At 30.6% G+C, this 20,694-nt stretch overlaps 1 protein-coding gene and 1 long non-coding RNA gene across 2 annotated transcripts; both read left to right on the plus strand.

The window, feature by feature from the left end:
• The first annotated feature begins 3,621 nt into the window (after positions 1-3,621).
• Positions 3,622-8,049, plus strand: LOC126739304 (translation initiation factor eIF-2B subunit delta). Its single transcript, XM_050444931.1, has 6 exons — positions 3,622-3,781; positions 3,844-4,520; positions 5,971-6,200; positions 6,257-6,498; positions 7,530-7,646; positions 7,706-8,049. The coding sequence occupies exons 1-6, from the start codon at positions 3,757-3,759 to the stop codon at positions 7,918-7,920; spliced, it is 1,506 nt and encodes a 501-aa protein (XP_050300888.1). The 5' UTR covers positions 3,622-3,756; the 3' UTR covers positions 7,921-8,049.
• Positions 8,050-13,594: 5,545 nt separating this feature from the next.
• On the plus strand, positions 13,595-14,588 carry LOC126739718 (uncharacterized). The gene is made up of 3 exons (XR_007661690.1): positions 13,595-13,751; positions 13,816-14,053; positions 14,113-14,588. It is a non-coding gene; the product is annotated as an uncharacterized LOC126739718 (long non-coding RNA).
• Positions 14,589-20,694: the final 6,106 nt, after the last annotated feature.

The following is a 20,694-nucleotide window of genomic DNA, read 5'->3' on the forward strand; positions in this document are numbered from 1 at the left end:
TAAAGTTATAGTTTTTTTAAATTTTAGGATTTATCTATACCTAAAGCTGGCATGGCTGTTTTAAATAACTTTAATGTTAACGCGATAGAAGAAGTGCCTCAGGTAAGATATGATTAATTTTTTTAGGTGCCTGTCATAACTCATACGAAACTTGGAGCAATACGAAAGAGAAAAAAAATAAAAGATAGTGTTGAAACGCGAAAACAACATAATGCTGACTTAATCAGAAAAAAACATGCTGTCCTTTCTCCGTGTAATTCGAAATGTAAATTGCAGTGTTCCTTGTCTTTTTCAAAAGATTTGCGGATCAAAATTAATAATGAGTTTTGGAGTCTATCCTATATGAACAGACGAGCTTTTATTTTACAATCCTGTGAGCGTCTTGAAATAAAAAAAGAACAAAACAAGTAGACTTTGAAGGATACACTAGAAATAATTCTTTTAAATATACTTTGAAAGGCTTATGACTCAGGAATAACAAAGCATGTCTGTAAACATTTTTATTTATGTACGTTAGGGTATAAACCAAGTAACGATAGATTCATTTACGAAGTTCCTTCGAAAACACCGAGAGGAAGCATTACACCAGTAGCAGATAAACGTGGTAAAAGAAAACCAGTTAATTTTATCCCTAAAAATGAAATTAATGAACATATAGAATCTTTTAATTCCGTTATATCACATTATCGTCGTGAACACGCGCTAAATGTCAGATATTTACATAGTGATGTAACGATTAGGTACATGCACGCTATTTTTTTAGAAAAATTCCTGGCAATTAACGTTTTATATAATGCGGTACCGATGCGAGGTGAAGAAAAAAAATATATTTTTTACAAAACTCGGCAATGAGGAGTGTGAGCATTATGAGGGTATGAAATTGCACGATCACAAAGAGACTCAGCCTCAACTTGAGACTTGCGAATTATGTAGATCTTGGAAAGAGCACATCGACTTGGCTAACGGGTCCCGAGAACTTTATCGTCAACACGTTGCTAAAAATCCAGAAACAAACACACACTTTTCGGCAGATCTTCAGAAAGTTATAATGCTGCCAAGAGTTGACTCATTTAAAAAAGTTTTATTTATTAAAAGACTTTCTGTGTATAACGAAAGTTTTGTTCCTCTGGGTAACAGTAATAAGCAATCCAAGCCATTGGCAGTTCTTTGGCATGAAGGAATTAGTGGTAGATGTCAGGAAGACCTCATAAGTGCATTTTACGCATTTTTCATTAAACAACGGGATTCCAAATGTGTCAGTATTTGGCTCGACAACTGTTCGAGTCAAAACAAAAATTGGTGTTTTGCAAGGTTTCTTGTTTACTTAATTAATTCAAGCGATATCACTGCTAATGAAATTAACATTCATTATTTCGGACCCGGCCACACCTTTATGTCGGCGGATAGATTCCACCACTAGGTGGAACTATCCCTAAGGAAGCAAGGCAAAACATACGATTTTGGAGATTTTGTGGATGCAGTTTCAACCGCAAATAAAGGTAAGGTGGATGTGAAAGAAATGGCAACTAAAGATTTTTATAATTGGAAGTCCCATGTTTCTCAGAAAAAAACTAAAGGAGCCACCATGCCGGGTATATTTAAAAAACATAGTTCAATTCACCGCAATCAGGGGCGCGTATCACCTGCTCTATAAGGTTTCGTACGATAATATGGAACCTTTAAATTGCCTAGACTTTTTGCAAATTAAAGCCACAAAACCAAATGGAATGAAGCTTCCAGAATGCTTAATGCAACCACGGGGATTCCCAAGAGAGAAAAGGGATAATATCTTACAAAACCTTAATGAGGTTTTGCCAGAAAATCGAAAAACGTTTTGGAATTTATCCAAAAATCCAACTTCAACTTGACTTCCTTTTCTCAGGAATTAAGCTTTTTTAATTTAATATTGCTGTTTCAATGCACCTGAATTTTGTTAAGAATAAATTATTTTGTTAAGAATTGAAGTTTTGTTAGAATACCATTTTTTGTAATAAATATGTCAAATAAACAAAATACAAAACTATTACGTTTTTGTTTTGCTTATAAACAGCTTAGGAGAAACGCAGTACTGCATTTTTTCTAATCAGTTAATCATCATGCCCATGCTGTAAGTGTTTAGAGAAAACGCGGCATCTTCCATAATTTGTGATGTACATGTTTATTTAACTTTTTTTTGCCAAAATATGAATTTCCGAGAAAATTTTATGAATATCCAATATTTATTGCCAACCTCGGATCTCAAACTTACAACGGCTATGAAGTTAAGCAAAACCTGCAAATACTTCGTTCAGCCATTTTCTCAGATACGGCGTTTTACCTAATGACGGCAGTATTGGCATAATTTATGCAACATCACTATCAAAATTAATTGGAGAGATAGATAAGGTAAGATAATAAGAGCTGTTCACATCATATATTCCAAGAAAAGATAATATAAGCTCTGCTTAAGTGGACCTCCTCATACTTAATCTGTATTCATAATCAATCCACGGGCCAAATGCGACTTCAAGTGTAAATTCGGCATATTAGTAATCTAATAGTCTATAACAATTATTCGAATTCAGATTCGAAAACAGAAAATATCGGTAAATCACCAAAAAAAATAAGTACAGCGCATGAGCTATACTAACAGCTGTTAGTCTATTATAATTTAATCTCTAACATTACAGTAATTATCTCTGATTACATATGCTATTATTCTCATCTCCAAATCCCCCGAGACAATGGGCACTGCCAATAAGTTCAGGTAGAGATAATTTTTACAATACAGTTTACTGTTGCCATCCAACATAAATGATAATGAGATCAATAAAAACAATATGAAAATAGTTCCCTGTAATAAATAAAAATATAACACAATAAAGAAAACAAAAAAGTATTCTCAATAATTTATATATAATAATGTTTTTTCAATTGGTAATCAAAAATACACTTTATATCAGAGAAGATAAAAGCTAAAGTCCACAAGAGATAACAAAAACTAAAAAGAAATTGGTTATGAGTTAACATAAAAGTATATTCTACTTAAATTAAAAATTCAATGTACTACGTACCTGATATAACTCTGATGTATGGGTTAATTTAATCTATTGTTTCCTCAGAAACCATTTGAAGTTGCATCATAAGTTGCATAATAATTTCCATTTGGATTGGAAATGATTTTACATGTCAACACAAAACATTTAGGTATTATTATAAAGTACAAATAAAAACAATAACAAATTACACATTTGCCTCTTAAAATTTATTTTCTTTGTTTTTTTTAGAATTTCAAGTAATAAACTTAAAAATATAAAATTAATATACACACATTTAAGAAGTACTTATCTGTAGATTTTTCATGAAGATTTTCTCCAGTGTTTCACGGGAAACAGACTACTGACATTTTGACTAATTAAGTCACTAACAAGTAAAATGTAAGATTTTACTGATTATATTACAATTTAATATCAATTATATGAATTATAAAGAAAACTAGACAAACATTGACAGGTTTGACAATGTCAATCAATATCAGCTGTTAATATCAAGTCCTCGCGTCAGTCACGCCACCCTTTCGAGCGATTGGAACTACTAACCGTCAAGTGTGAAAAATAAGATATCGGAAATATGCATGTCATTTGAAGTCCCTCTTATTTATTCTATGCTTTCCTGTCATTCTGTATGTGTCCATCATAATATTGTTTTTAGGTTATGTTTAATGTTTACTTTTCCAATTATATTTAAATAAAATTATTTTTTTAAAACCTGCACACCATGAATCAAAACAGTTTAGACAAAGGTACATAATAAAAAGCATTGATTTTATTATGAGAAAAAAAGTTATATAAAATATATTTTCAGCGAATGCTGATATTGCTGATGCAACCCAGGACCATGCCAAATCACAGAAAGAGTCAAAAAAGCAGAAAAACAAGCCCCATAGGGACCAAAACCCAAACATTACCACAACTGAAGGTGCTGCCAATGACAAACTAACAGAAAAACAGCTCAGAAAGCTGGAATGGGAAAAAAAACTTAGTGAGCAAAAAGGCAAGGCTGAGACACCAGATGGTAAAGAAAGTTTAAGCAAAGCTGAACTAAAAGCCAAGAGGCGCGAACAGCAAGAGGCCCAGAGGCAGGCAAAAGTCGAAAAGGACAAAAAGGAAGAAAAGTCAAAAGTAGAGAAACCGAAACCATCTGAACCTAGGCCTGCTAGACCAGCCGAGCAAAAAACACCAGTTAAGAAGCCCATAGATATGAAAAAACCTAAAAAAAAACATGTGCAACTTGTTCAGCACCTCTACAGAGAACCCCATCCTGACTATGCTAACAAACTAGTAAATTTTAAAGATATTCATCCAGCTTTTGTAAAGTTAGGTGTTCAGTATGCAGAAAAAACAATAATAGGATCAAATGCAAGGTGTTTAGCATTGTTGGCTGCTATTAGAACTCTTATAAATGATTTGCAGGCCCCACAGAAACATGAGTTTTTTAGGTATACCCAAGGAATCTTGCAAAGCTGCACAAATTATTTACAGGTGAGTCACAAAGACTATAAAAAGTTATACAATAAACTGTTGTGGTATATAAAAACTTTAAGAAAGTCAAATTAGAAATATTTTTTAAAATTCAAAAATATGTTTAATATGTTCAGTATGATTACTGATTACTCCAGTCAGATGTAAGCATTTTTGTTGTAAATTGGTTGCAGCATTAAAACATAGTTGAAAACATATTTTTCATTAGTTTGTCATCAGCAATGTTTAGTAGTGTTAGTTTATTATACTACCAATAGTTAGTTATTAATTTTCTCTATAAAATTATAATTAAATTTTCAACTATTAGCCTTAAAAAGAAAAATTCATGTGGATCTAAGGATATGCTTGGTTCTCTTTACTTCCCACTTAGTTCTCCACAGACTTATTTCATAAATTTGTCAGTTTATAATGGAAGCTTTTTTTCACCCTTAAAAACAGGAAATTCTATAGCATTGATAAATTATAAATTACAGTTCTGTAACCCTATTCTAAATTTAAAAAAAAAAATTGAATATTGTAAAGGCATAGTTTTTAAAAAACCCAGTTATTCCAAAGGACTTACATAGCCTATTTATATAGTATGTTATTAGCCTATTACTTTATTTAGTAAAGCAAAAGAACTTTGACGTTAGAGAGTTATGTGTCAACATAGTTGTATTATTCTTTTAATAGTGTTTGGACCACCTGGAAATATTGTTTTTCTGCTTTAATTTGTCAAAATATACCCGAAAAACATCACTTCATTCCCATATGCTTCTAATTCTCAAACTGAGATAAGGATATATAAATGAGAATATGACTTCCACCTTTTTCTATATCATAGCTTCATTTTCTTAATAGTAAACCTCTATTATTATTATTAATGTGAATAATATTAAACGGAGAGTTTTTAATACATAATCAAACCCAGGGGTGTGTGCCTGTTACCAATTTTAAACCTTTTACCCGATGATGGACACCACTGTGTCCAAAACATGTAGGGAATTTTAAGTTAAGGAGATGGAGAGGGAGACTAAAGGATTTTCATTTTACATTAGCAAAACAGATGTACAAACAGAAAAACAATAATATATATATATAAACAAATTTTTTGTAAGCCATTTAGGTTATTAAATATTATCTGCCCAGTGCTCAGAGATCTGATGGCCTCTAAAATCTTATGTATCCCTATACTAACCGATAATTTACAACTGAATAATATCTAAAAATGGTTTTTGTATACTTTACATGCCTGATTAAAAGGATTCCTTAATCATCCTGTAACATGTAAATCAGTTATTATACAAATAAATGGATCACATTAAGTTTTGGTATGTTAAATCTTGATACAAAATTTCTGTTTTACTGCGTCTTTTATAATTACACAATATTTTTAGAACATTATTTTGCAAAATCTTCATTCTTAATGAATCACAGGTTAAAAGTCTTTTAATCTCTAAATGATCTTCAGGAATGTAGACCTTTTGCTGTTTCAATGACGAACGCTTTAAGAACGTTTAAACAACATCTAAGGCAAAGCATCGACAAAGAAACAAACATGTCGGACAACGAAAAACGAGCCAAACTCATCGACGCCATCGACACCTATATTAAAAACGACCTTAGGAAAGCATGGGAGGCAATTAGTATTAAAGTTACTAAAAAAATCGTCGATGGAGATGTTATTTTAATTTATGGATGGTAAGCTTTCATCAGTTGTTAAAACATTTTTTTCTTCATGTTGCTTCTTGTTTTAGCTCCTCCCTAATAAGAAATATCCTCATAGAAGCAAACAAGGAGGGCAAAAAATTCTCAGTTATAATAGCGGACAACAGGCCCCTCTTAGAAGGCAGGGAAATGCTTAGAAGGCTCGTCACGGCCGGGGTCAAGTGTAGATACACCTTAATCGGAGGCCTGAGTTGTGTCATGAAACACGTCACCAAAGTTTTGTTAGGGGCGCATGCTTTGTTGACTAATGGCAGCGTGATGTCTAGAATAGGTACAGTATAATTGCAAAATATACTTGAACATACATTTTTATGTGAAAGCTGTGGTGTTGTTCATTTTAAAAGAAAGTAAGAGTTTCAATTGGGTTAAAATTGCATATCCGGACAAAATTGGAGATTACCGTTTTCGTTTTCAATTTTTACTACATCTTTATAAATAGAGAAAATCCAAAATAAGTTTCAGAGAATTGTATTTTTAAAATTCGTATTTTCATATTAATTTTTTTTTTTAAAAACTTCTTGACCCGTCTATTTTGCTTGCTAGAGGGACACAAGTTCAAAAGTTTAACATTCACGTTAACACGTGGAGTCCCCTGGGCGGGGGTGACACCACCGTCACTCGGATGACGTGTACATACAACGAAAAATCAACATTTTTCTTTTGTTTAAAATTGCGAGGAAAAGTACTAGGAAGAAAGTAAAAATGCCTAGAATAAAATTGTAAAAATTACTCCACATTTCTGGAATATTTGAGACGTCGGTTTTGAGGCCAAAAATGGACACCAAAAATGCGATATCTCGGCTACTAACAAAGCTACATTCTTGTGGATGGTCTCGTTGGATTCGGAAGGATGAAACTAAGACAAAACCGTTGAAATATTCCCGACAGTTCTCATAGAAGCCGAGATATTGACCTCCAAAGTTTGGTATTTATCATTTCCCGCGTATCGAATTTTTTTACCAAAAATTTCGTTTAAAATATATCAATAAAAAATAGCCCAACTGTTTCTTCCAGTCGGTCTTCCTTCTGGATCCTTTCGATAGAAGGGTCTTGATGTCTCAAAATTATTTTTCGCAAGGAATCGGTCTATTTTCAAATGTAATAGAAAACAAACTCGTACTCTTTCGGAAGGAGTATAAATTGAATAAAATAAATAATAAATTTAAAAAAAAGAAAATAGCGGTTCAAAATTCAACAGTACTGTGTGCAGTCATTATTTTGGCTAATGCGTAATCTTCAATTCCCCAACCTGTATATGATTCTATTAAATACATATAAAAACGTCTTAATAATAATTTTTAGGTACCGCACAAGTGGCTCTGGTAGCTCAAGCGTACAACAAACCTGTACTAGTCTGTTGCGAAACCTACAAGTTTAGCGAGAGGGTACAAACTGACTCTTTCGTTTACAATGAAATAGGTAAGAAAAGAAAACATGTTAAAATAGTTAATTTTCCTACAATATATTAAATTCATTAGATGACCCAAGTTCACTTTGTACAATCGACACCGCGAGCACGCCAAGTCCTTTACAGGCTCAAAAAGACAATCCCAAATTGAAAATTTTGAATTTACTTTATGACGTTACTCCACCGGATTTAGTGACAGCTGTAGTGACCGAGTTGGCCATTTTGCCTTGTACGAGTGTGCCAGTCGTTTTGAGGATCAATGCCGGGGAAAATGTGCCCTCCTAGCGTTGTGAGAATTATTTTAATTGCTGATATTTAAATATATATTTTGACTTTATAACAAGTTTTCTGTTTGATTTATCTTGTTATTTTATTTACATAAATTAATATACGATTATAATTTTCTCTCATGAATTTGCCTAGAATTGGTTGTCTATTTATTCCAGCGGTTGGTTCACGTGTTTTATAGAGTAAAATAGACCTTTTAAGAAATATTTATATTTTTTTTTTTTTTAGTTTGAGATAATTTGTTAAAATCGTGATTATAATGGTAAGTTTGCAATAAATTTTTCATAAAATAAAAATTGACTTTGAAAAATTAAATTTTTTCGAAAAAAATAGTTTTTTTATCTCCTTGTAAATCTTTTAAAAAACCCTGAAATAGGTTTATCCCTGAATCATTTTAATTGAGGGATTTTTATTTAAATTTTCAACTCTCTAACTCTATTCGTTTTCGAGTTATGGGAATGTTGGTAGGGTTTTTCGAAAAAAAATCTCATTTTCTCAAAAAAAAATTCTTTTTCATCTTGTACATTTTTTAAAAACGCTAAAATAGGTGTCTAATTGGGCAAGGTAATATGGTATAATTTAATTTGGTAATATTTTAATTGGGCAATTTTTAAACAAATTTTCAACTCTCTAACTTTCCGTTTTTGAGTTATGGGCATGCTGATAGGATTTTTTGAAAAAAAATCTTATCGTAATCGTATTTTCTCAAAAAAAATTATTTTTCATCTCCTTGTACATTTTTTTAAAAAACGCTGAAATACTTGTCTAATTATTTTAATTGAGGAATTTTTGTACAAATTTTCAACTCTCTAACTTTCTCCGTTTTTGAGTTATGGGCATGCTGATAGGATTTTTTGAAAAAAAAATCTTATCGTATTTTCTCAAAAAAAATTATTTTGCATCTTCTTGTACATTTTTTAAGAAACGCTGAAATAGGTGTCTTAATTATTTTAATTGAGGAATTTTTGTAAAAATTTTCAACTTACTAGCTTTCTCCGTTTTTGAGTTATAACCATGTTGGTAGATTTTTTTTTAAATCACATTTTCTCAAAAAAAAATCTTTTTCATTTTCTTGTACATTTTTTAAAAAAATCCTGAAATAGGTGTCCAATCATTTTAATTGAAGAATATTCATTTAAATTTTCAACTCTCTTCGTTTTTGAGTTATGGGCATGTTGGTAGATTTTTTTGGAAAAAAATCACATTTTCTCTCAAGTCTTCTTTAATCTCAAGTTCCTAAGTCTCATTAATGTCTTTTATTTGACTAATTTAGTTTTAACATATCGTGGGTGTACTGTGAAAAATGACCAAGTCAAATTTTTAACAATTTCAAGGTAATAAGGCATAAGTTCACAACGCAATAATACTCTACCCCAGAATATGTCTGATGCATTTGCTAAATTCTTTCAAAGCTCATATACCACTTCTACACATACCCTTAATATGGAAAATAATAGCAATAGTAATGCCGACACAATTAACATAACAGTATTTACAGAAAAAGAAGTATTATGTGCCTTAAAAACAACCAAACCTAAAAGTATTGTGGGACCAGATAAGATTCCAGTATTTTTTATTTCTGACTGTGCACACGTACTTGCCAAGCCCCTAACAGTACTTTTTAATTTGTCTTTAAAATCAGAAACATTTCCAGATTTATGGAAAGCTTCAAAAATTATTCCTGTACATAAAAATAATGATAAAAATAAAATTGAAAACTATCGGCCTATAACTATTATCAATAATTTTTCAAAGTGTTTTGAACGAACTCTGCATTCTATACTTTATCCACGCATGAAAAATATAATTGATATTCGCCAACATGGATTCATGAAGGGTAGATCAACTACCACGAATTTAGTTTAGTAACTAAGTAACTAATCGAAACCAATTTATAATTTATTTCCGACTCAAATTCTCAAATAGACGTGATATACACCGAATTTTCTAAGGCTTTTGACCGACTTGACCATAGCATTCTCATAAATAATCTTGATCAATATTATGGCTTTTCCACACAGTTAAATAATTTTTTTATTTCCTATTTAACAAAACGCATACAGCATGTTGAGTGCTATGGTCACACCTCGGTTAAAATAATTCCCACATCTGGTGTACCTCAGGGCTCAATTTTGGGGCCACTATTTTTTGATTAATTTATTAATAATATGTCCAAGCATCTTAAAGTGGAGAGTCTATTGTTTGCTGATGATAATAAAATATATTTTAAAAGCAACAATATATCTGATTGCCTTGTACTTCAAAATGATTCCTCAACACCTGGTGTAAAAACAACAATCTTCCTCTTAATGTTGCCAAGTGCACTGTGATCTCATATACTTTGAAGAAAAATCCCATACACTACGAATACTCTATAGACAATGTACCTATTCCTAGATCAGAGGTGTTTAAGGACTTGGGAATTACATTCGATACCAGTCTATCTTTTGTTCCATATATTGCAGATAAAGTGAGCCGATGCTATAAAATCTTGGGATTTATTATTCGAAATACACAGCATTTTAACAATATATTTACGTTAAAATGATTATATTTTTCGCTCGTTAGAACCATTCTTGAATATGCTTCGCAAGTTTGGTCTCCTTTTTATCAATGTCATATTCAAGATATCGAAAATGTCCAACGAAAATTTTTGAAATATCTCTGGTTTAAATGTGACAAAGTGTATCCGGAGATCGGTTTTTACAGCAAACTTTACTTGACAGATTTTCCATATGACCGCTTAATGTTCGACGTAAATCAGTTGATCTGCAGTTTTTATATAAATTGGTAAACCACTTGATCGACTCACCAGACTTGTTGGGAATGTTAAACTTTCACCTTCCAATGGTCTTAACAAGAAATCCTCCTACCTTTTCCTCAACAAGAGCCACAACTAATATTTCTAAATTTTCTTCCTTGCGCAGAGCTGGGGATATAATGCTGTGCAGAGCCAGTGTGACATATTTAGCTGCAGCATTAGAAATATTAAAAATCTAAACTTTGTAGTTTAAGTTCATTAAATTGTTATCTTTATTCATTGTACGTTAGTTTTGTATTTGGATAGTTAATTTTAAGTTGTAATTATGATATTTTTCCCACTAAATAATTGGATTTTGTAATCTGTTTATGTGGTGTAAATAAATAAATAAATAAATAAATAAGGAGTTGCCGAATATCTGGTAAAAGTGACCAAGTCAAATTCAAAAACTGATGTTGCCACACATTATATTAAAATATACAAGTCATGACAACCGAATTATTTTCAGGAAAAACTGATCAAGTGGACTTAACTCCCTTTTCTGTATGCCTAAAAATGAAAAAATAATTAATATTTTTAGGTAAAAATTGACTATTACGACTTGAATTACGAGACAGTTTTACCACTGACCAAAACTCTTTATTTTTACTTTCGACACGTGTTTCGCTAACAATGTTAGCATCTTCGGGAGAAGATTAAAACTGTTTAAGTCTTTTTTCAGTTCACTGCTATGCGTGGAAATTAATGGCCAACGAGTAAAAATCGGAACTTGCGTGCTTACATTCATGCACAATTTGCCATAAAATATTACCGAAATAGAAATTACGAAACCAATTTATTGCTGCTCTATTTATGTTTGTTGTACAAAATACTAACTTATCGTTAACTATACAGCATAATTTCTTAGAATCTGGCCATTCATACATGGAGGCAGACTCTATGCATAGTGCTATAGAGAATGCAAAATAAATCGTGCCAGTATTCAGCACATAATAATAATTATCCTAGTTTATTTATGACACCTGTATCAGAGGAAGAACTATTAAAAAATATAATTTCATTAAAAAATAACTCTGCATCTGGACTGGAAGGTATTGGTAGTTAACAATTATAAAAGATTACATAGCCAAGCCTCTTGCCCATATCTTTAATTCTTCAATATCAACTGGAAAGATACCGGTTCAATAAAAAAAACGGTTGTAATCCCTGTTCATTAAGGAAAAGAGAGGCATTTACCCGGGAATTATCACCCAATAATCTTTTATTAGCAATATTAGAACACTGCATCAGAGATAGAATCATAAAACACGTAGATAAAAATGATATTTTATCATCTAACCAATTGGGTTTCCGACAAGGAATGTCAACAGAAGACGCGCTCTTTGAGGTATTAAACTTTATTTATAGTTCTATAGATAAAGATAAGAAGCCTCTTGCAATCTTTATTGATTTAACTAAAGCCTTTGACACCATTTCACATGACATTCCATGTGTAAGAATTGATGAGAGTTGGCTCTATGTGGTGTCCTGCAAGGTACTGTAATTTGCTCACTCTTATTCTCAATCTGTATCAATGTCCTTTAAAGACTCACTGCATTCAGTAAACTAATTTCCTATGCAGATGATACAGCACTCTTTACACACGTGGAAATCAACAGTGGAGCTCGCCACACTAGAATTTGCAAAAGTACAGCGATGGTTGTATGAAAATCGATTAACAAGCCACATAGCAAACAAATATTATATGTAAATTCTATGTATATTCATAATATCCTGACGTATATACATACAATGTCTATTTTTAATGCTCTGTTTATTTTATGGATATGAAATAAATATACATTTGTCACACACTAGGTAATACATGAAATATACTATTAGTATGTACAGTGTATATCCTAAATACACTAGATATTTAAACTATATCCAAGAGTTACATATTCTATGGATGTCTCATAAACATCTATTATATTCTATGTTTCTGTTACATGTATCTTTATAGAATATACAAATACATTTATAATATTCCAGGATATATAATAAATATTTCTAAGGTATATACCGGGTGACACAGAAAAAAGGGAACACTAAATAACTTTGTTACTTTTCAATATAAACGAATGAAATTTGGTAGATCAATAGAATAGTTGATGTTACTGTAATTTACAATGATACTGTATTTTCTACTTTTTGTTTTATACTCATAGAAAAAATATTTTTTTATATTTTAAAATAGGGTGCCATGAATGCATTTAAAGTTTTAATTTTTAATCAAGTAATCACGAAAAAATAGTTTTCATTGCATAACCTAAATCTTTGTAAACTGTCCAAACCATTAATTTTGGCATTTACTTTATTTTTTTAAACAGTACATTATTGGGAACAACCACTTTTGAAATGCGGTTTCTTTTTCCCAATAATTTTATATGATTATTTTTTAAATCGGTTGATAAATAAGCCCATAAGGAGAAAAAAACTAAGTGTTGAAAATTATTTGTTGTACAGCAAATACGATGAAGGTGATCCCGGGTTGAATTCTCGACATTGTCTGTTCTTTTTAATTTTTTTACTTCTTTTACTACTTTAAAATTTTGTTTTGACCAATCAGGACGATATAAAGACGTCAAAGTGGCCTTCCTAAAATGACGCCAAGAGACGTCTTTGCATAATCTTTGTGTTGTAATCAGCTTTGTTTTAGAGTTAAAAAATTTAATATTTTAATTAGTTTTATTTTAGGTGGTGCTATTAAAAATATGACGTTATTTGATCAATTATGTAAAAAATGCATGCAAATAAAAATATACCGATATTAGTTGGCATAAATTACCTAAAATTAAAGAAATATATAATTTATTAAACAGGCAAAAATCCTTAAGTTATTTACACTCAGTCATACAGGTCACGTAAAATAATAAATTTTTTGAAATTGCTTTTAAACATGGTTCACCGATGATGCTCTAAATGTGTTTAGTGTACTTGCAGCTTTTGCTAAAACACAATCACAGTAAACATGTCTAAGCCGTTATTATACATCTTCTTCCATGTTATAGTTTTGGTAATGTTTCAGGTAAAATAAATATACATACATGTATTTTCTTAAAATTTTATATTTAACATTTATTTTATATTAGTTATACTTTTCTGAAGCAACTTCTAAAACACAAGTGATCAATAATCTTCATAAGCATATGAGGAATATTGCAAAGTTGTCAGTAAAACTGGATAATGATTTGGCAACTGCTTTAAAGGACTTTAAGAATAAATTAGCCAACTTACCAGCAGTGGCTGCTAAGGAATTAAATGGAATTCTAATACCGTTATATTTAATTGCCTATAGAGTAATACAAGATGCAGAAGAGGCAGGAAATGGTACCTATCAAATAAAAAAGAGATATCAATTGGTATATTTTTAAAAAAATAATTTTTAGATCTTAGTAGTTGTTCCAGCCCTGTCGACAAGTTTTTCACGATCGAAAGTTTAACAATGGGAGGTGAATTTCTCAGTTGCGTCACTGAACAAATTGCATCTTTTCAAAAACTGAAGATGTCCGCACACTCGAAAGTGAACAAATTGGAAAAGGAATTACTTGCTTTAGAAGCTAAACCGTTCGCTTGCTCGGGAAATTATATAGAAGAATACAAATGCTACGAAGAACTAAATATAATAATAAAAAAATTATCAACTACACAACTTCAGATCTTTGCAGGTATTTTTGTTAAAGTTCAAACAGCAATTGATACTATTAATAATAATCTAAGCTGGTGTGTTAATAATAAAATTACCAAAGTCGGGACTACTGCTTCCGATACATATTTTCATGAATTTATTCTTTGTGCAGCCATGATTGGAGTACCGTAATTTTGCTATTCTTTGATATTAATAAAATGTGGTTTTAACGTTAAAGTAACTTGTTTTATTATAAAGTGGTTAGTCTACCTCTGGTTCAATGTAGTTATTGTTTTAAGCTAAAACTCACAGAACAAATTTAAATAAAGAAAAAATAAGTTCGAATAAATAAAAACGTAATGATATCACAATATATTTTGCGAATATTTACCAAATTTCAGTTAGAACAAATGTTTTTAAATAGCTGTGAACATTCAGGCGATAATCTGTGTCTGCAATATCAATATTTCTGAAATAATTACTGAATGTTAATCACATGTTCTATATAGCTCCTTATCTGTGTATTAAATTACTGTTAAAGGTATTATCTAAAAAATGAGAAGTACAGAAAGAGAGATTTACTTAAATGTGTGTGTTAAACTTTCATTTTAATAACAATTTGTCATCCTGGTGCTTATCAATTTTAATCCTTAGGAAAACTTAGTGGTAAAATTTTTAAATAACACCCTATCTTAGAGCCTTTTACGTAATACATTTCTTTAACTCTTAATTATTGTAGACTGGGCCAGCTACTGTATTTAATATATGCATTTGACAGTTGTGATAATGTTTCAGGTAAATTTATTCTATTTTAAATTTACATTAAACAGAATTAGACTTCTTCAAAATCAAAAGTCCTTTATATATTCAAATAGTTCGAAAACAGCAAAAAAAGGTCCGTGAGTCTGCATTATTATGTACTACCCTTGTTTGGAGGTCTCAAAAATGAAAAAATAGGCTACAGTACATTCAAAATGTTTGCAAAAAGTATGAAAATATTTCAAACGAATTAAATGAGGATATCTAATATAGTTAAGCTATACAAACTGTAAAATTTATTTTTAAAATAATTAGGGCATCATCAATAATTTACCTCCTCGATGCACTACTGTAATATAAGATATATCTGGATTTTTTGACGACAAACTTTCTTTTCTTTAAAGAAGTTTGGGAAAAAAAAACTTGTAACGCAGTAACTATCTATAAATTAATTAACTATAACTTTTTGGGTTAAAATTTAAAACTGAAGATTGCTGCACATTAAACTGAAAAACCAACTGCTTGCTTTTATTCTAATAGAAATAAGTCTGAATATAGTTTTTATAATTTTTTTGATTTACATTACTTTCACAAATTTATATTATAGTGGTTAAATTAAAATATGGCTGAAATTCAATTATTAAAAATATTACAATGTAAAATAATTTTTTAAAGATTTTTTGTTGTTTTAAAAATCAATAGAGGGCTGTAATTTTATTACGGGGATTCGGTTGGCTTATTTGTGTTGTGTAATTATTAAGTAGATGAGTGGCCTTAGTGTTAAAATTCACCAATTGTGTCTTATTTGCAATATGTAATTAATCATTTATTGTATACATTATAAAGTTTAAATAAAGACGATATTTATTTAAACCTATTCTAAAACAAAACATATGTAAGGGATATTTTTTGTTAAGTCATCTTTTTTAGGAGATTATATTAAACATTTTTATCTTCTTCATTATAACTATACCTTCGGTTTTAAATATATAGTAACAAACCATAAATATATAATTATATTTAATTTATCGTTTGAGTTTGTCTATAAGATATAACCCCAAATGAATTTCCCAAAATAATTAAATGCAATTTTTTTAAACGATTCTTAAAATAATTATAAAATAGGGATTACTATAAACTGTAAGGAAATTATAAATATTGCTTCAAGCAAGTGTATACCTATGAAAAAGCTACAAAATTTAATATAAATATTGTCTATTATCAAGGGGAATTGGCATCCTATAGTTATTAGACGATACTTATCAACGAAATTGAAGAATTTCTGATTTTTAAATAATAATTAACTGAAAGTAACGTGGATGTTTCCCTTCAAATTTTTTTTTTCGTTTTTCTTAGTTTTATTTGAAATAAAGATCATTTCCATTTATTTGTCTTAAATATACTTATTTACTAGGTAAAAATTGTTAAAAACTAGGCAGTGGAACAATTTTAAACAAGAGTAACTCTAAAACGGTAGCTTTGAGCCAGTTCAATGTAGTATATGGGATTTTTACAAAAAAAAATGGAAAAAGGCAGTGATGCATAAAAATGTTGTGACCTAAATTATAATTTAGGTCAGAACCTTTAACTTAACTTAAACGTTAATTTTTGCATAAGCAGGCTGTGATTTTTTGCAAGTACCATTAATTACCGGACAACCTGTATATTCCAAGTAAAGGCGAATAATATTGAGCGTTTTTCCATCCGTTAGGTGTGAATTAATACTATCGAAAATGCTCCATTAATATATTTACACACTTAACTACAAAAACACGATCATTCACGATTATTTCAATTTATTCAAATCTCGCGCCAATATTTCTAACTTTACTTATAAGTGACAACCAAACGGCTTAGTGTGGGCGCTAGATGACCCTAAAATGACAATTTTAAAATCATTTTTTAAAAACAGCTCATACCATTTTTCCGAAATTTTGTACTTTGATAACTTTTATGGAGTAAATAAAACGATGTCACAATCACGAGATTGGAATTTGGTCTTTTTAATAATCGCTTGTTTCAGATTTCTATGCCAATGGAATAAAAAGGGTTTACAACATTTAGATAAACCACTTTCACTTTTAATAAGAGTCGATTCCTCTAAATTTTTATTGCATATTTTTTAAACCAGTGGTTCCAATCTTACTAAGATTGACGACCCCAAAATTAGAAATTACTGAACCTCGCAGACCTCTTACTAATGGCATTGTAACGATATTGTAAACACTGTGAAACCAGCTGATTTTCCGTCATTCTCGAATGACACAAATGGTACACCGCACGACGTCTTGAATGTTAGCGGGAATCTTCCGGAACAGCTGAGTATATAAGGAGCCGCATCGCCGATGGAAGTCAGTTGTCAATTTAGTGAAGTAAAGTTAGGAATATTGGCGCGAGATTTAAATAGTATACAGGAAAAATAAATATCTCTAGAAGTCGTGAGTGATTATGTTTTTTTAGTGAAGTGTGTAAATAAATTAGTTGACTATTTCCGATTGTTTTAATTGCACTAACGAGTGGAAAAAGCCGTACAATATCATTTAATTTTTCTTTAAATGTACATGCAAAAGATCTGAAGCAGTATGAAACCGATTCTTATTTACACACACTATCATTTGTTGGAAACTTACAGCCAAGTCGCAAATGATGAGCTGAACTTTTCAAGGCAAAGTTTCTTTGGCGGTTTTTAAAAATGATTCTAAAGTAGGGAATAAACCGAAAAAAGACTCTTCAACGCGGTCACTTTACAGTTTTTTTTAAATATTTTCCTTCTAGTTGTTCCTGAAAAAAGTTTCCTTTAAAAATATTGTACTGTTTTTCCTGTTCATTAGATGTAAATTAAAACAATCGGAAGTAGTCAAGTAATTTACTTACACAGTTCCCCACAAAAACCTATTTAAATTTTGCGCCTATATTCCGAACTTTACTTCACTGAACTGACAACTGAATACTCCCGGCGATGCGGCTCCTTATATACTCGGTAGAACGCTGTTCATTTAAATTTTTTGATATTGTAGTATGTTGTATATTTTGGTCCCCTGATTAAGAGTCCCGGAACTCCATGGCTTCTGAGGTAAGTCCTCCCCTAAATCTTAAAAATCACCCCTATCAAAACAGAAGCTTTCGCACAATCATTCGGCACAAAATTCCACACCATACAATATCACATTAAGCCCTGAAACGCTTATTCGCCAATCTTTGAAACCCATAAAAACAACACCTGCAAATTCAGAAATAGGCCAATTAACTAGGTATCACTACAGTAAACTGTAGTTTTTAGGGTCGCTGATTCTGACCAGGATTGAATTAACCTTTATATTCTTACGTTGTCTTGAAGAAGCCAATAATCAGAAACACGTGTCGATGATTACTATCCTTAGATACTATCCCTCTATTATTCTGCGTTACATTTTGCAGAATATCCCGTTAACTTCTCTCCTTGTATATAACATACTGCAATATCAGATATTTTGAGGAAAACTAGACTTGCAGGCAGCTGTTTGTATGGATCTGACAAGTTGAATTATATAGTTCAGGGCTTAATGTGGTGAGGAATTAAATATATTAGGTAAAATATACCAATAAATTCTTGCTTTCCGAATTAACAGGGTTATGTAGTTTCTGCTAAGTTAATAATAATATTTTAATAAAATATAAAGACTGGCATTAAGGAGAGTATTTTTTTAACAAAAATTTTGAGCCAGTTTAGGCTAAAATTTTAAGAACATGAACTTTTTTATATAATACTTTTTGAACCTTATAAGTGAAAGCATGCTTCAAATATCAAAATCTAAAGAATTACTGGAACTATTTTTTCAAGCCAACTACTATAGCGCTCTTTCATGTTAAGGGATTTTTTAAACCTAAATTAAAAAATTCTTTTTACAAAAAATGGACGTTGCATTCCCTAAAACATTTAGAAGAAAAACCGGATTTCTCATGATTTCATAAAAAGAAATTTCATAGGATTTAAATAACTTAAAGAAAATCTAAACTGAGAGAAAAGTCCATAAAATATTTCAAACGTAATAGATACCACAACCTCTTTCCCAAGTAACATTTTTTCAAGCAGTTGGTTTTTAAAATTGCCTTTTAGCCGCACCAAGGTTCTGCAATAGTCATTGGCTTGCTTGATGGAACTATTTAGGTTAAATTTTGTGAAACTAGGAACCTTAGGTAAATTAAAAATCTAATTAGTTCTAGTCAAGTGTCAACAATAACGGTGTTATGGCCATAAACGAGGGCTTGATAGGTTTTGGTGAGGTTATATTTCAGCATTAATTTGGCAATCAAAAGTCATATGGATAATAAGATAACTTTATGGGATAAGGTTTAACCAACTAGTCACAATAAAACACAGTTTGCGGACGGTCTCGACTATTAAATCCTACGTCATTTATTCTTAGAATACAGGGATGTCTTGGCAAAAAATTGTAAGAAGTGGTAATTTTAAAAGAAAAGTGATTTTTCGAAAATCACTTTTCTTTAAAAAAAAAAATTTCCAACGAAATACAACTGGTCAGGTAAATATGACAAATAAAATATTGATAATTTTGGTAGATTATAACGTAAAAAAAAATTTAGTTTGCAATAGATACACCGGAAGAAGATAATTCTCGTAATTTAACTGATGGCGGTCTTGGCATTGAACCTGATCCTCTAGAATCAGATATTCACGATGCCAGTACCAGTGGCTTAACAGAAAAACAAAAATATGAAGTCCAATACTATACAATTTTTAAGTTTTAAATATTTAAAAATCTGCTTTTTATATGTATTATATTTTTGTATTTATTAAATTTACTAATAAAAAAATCCAAAATTTATAAAGAATATAAATCTAAACGTAAATTACCTTTATTGTTGAAGTTTTTTTTTAACTTTAAAAAGTCAAAACCTATTAAAAAAGAGTAAAATTAAATGAAAAATGTAATTTGTTATGACTAGTGTTGTGAACGTTCACGACTTATTCGTGACGTTTATCCTCAACAGCACGAATAAGCATGAATCCGAACGTTACTCAAAAATTTAAACGATCCCATAGCGTTAGCGTTAATATTAAGTATAAACGGTCCTTTAGCAACAAGGTGTTGATTTTCGGGGATTCACATCGTATTAATTTATTGGAAATACATACAATCTTACAATCATTATATTTCTTCAATTTTTTTGTGGTGCTAATATACTTTGAATTGAAATATTGCATGGGTGTGTTAAAAGAAAAATGATTTGGTACTCACAACCTCTAAACATGTATGTATTTATCTTTATCAAAATCGCTTTATCTATCTTTATTATATGAACTAAAATGAACTTACCTTTTTATGTACCTAAATACAGCCCTGTATGCAATTTGAACGATAAAAAAACACACTTTTATTTTCACAGTAACTGAAACCACCAAAACCAAACGCAAACTGAATTGCAATAAAGAAGAATCAAGAAATCCCGCGTAGTAATAAATAATGCCAATAGATCCTACTAAATGCCTAAAACCCATTTATTGAAATTCGCCCAGACTTTGCCAGCTAATTGGTTATTAAAAGTGGCCTATAAGTCCTGGAAGATGCTAGTTAGCCCTGTT

The sequence above is a fragment of the Anthonomus grandis genome, chromosome 8, assembly GCF_022605725.1.
Source record: "Anthonomus grandis grandis chromosome 8, icAntGran1.3, whole genome shotgun sequence".
Taxonomy (NCBI): Eukaryota; Metazoa; Arthropoda; class Insecta; order Coleoptera; family Curculionidae; genus Anthonomus; species Anthonomus grandis.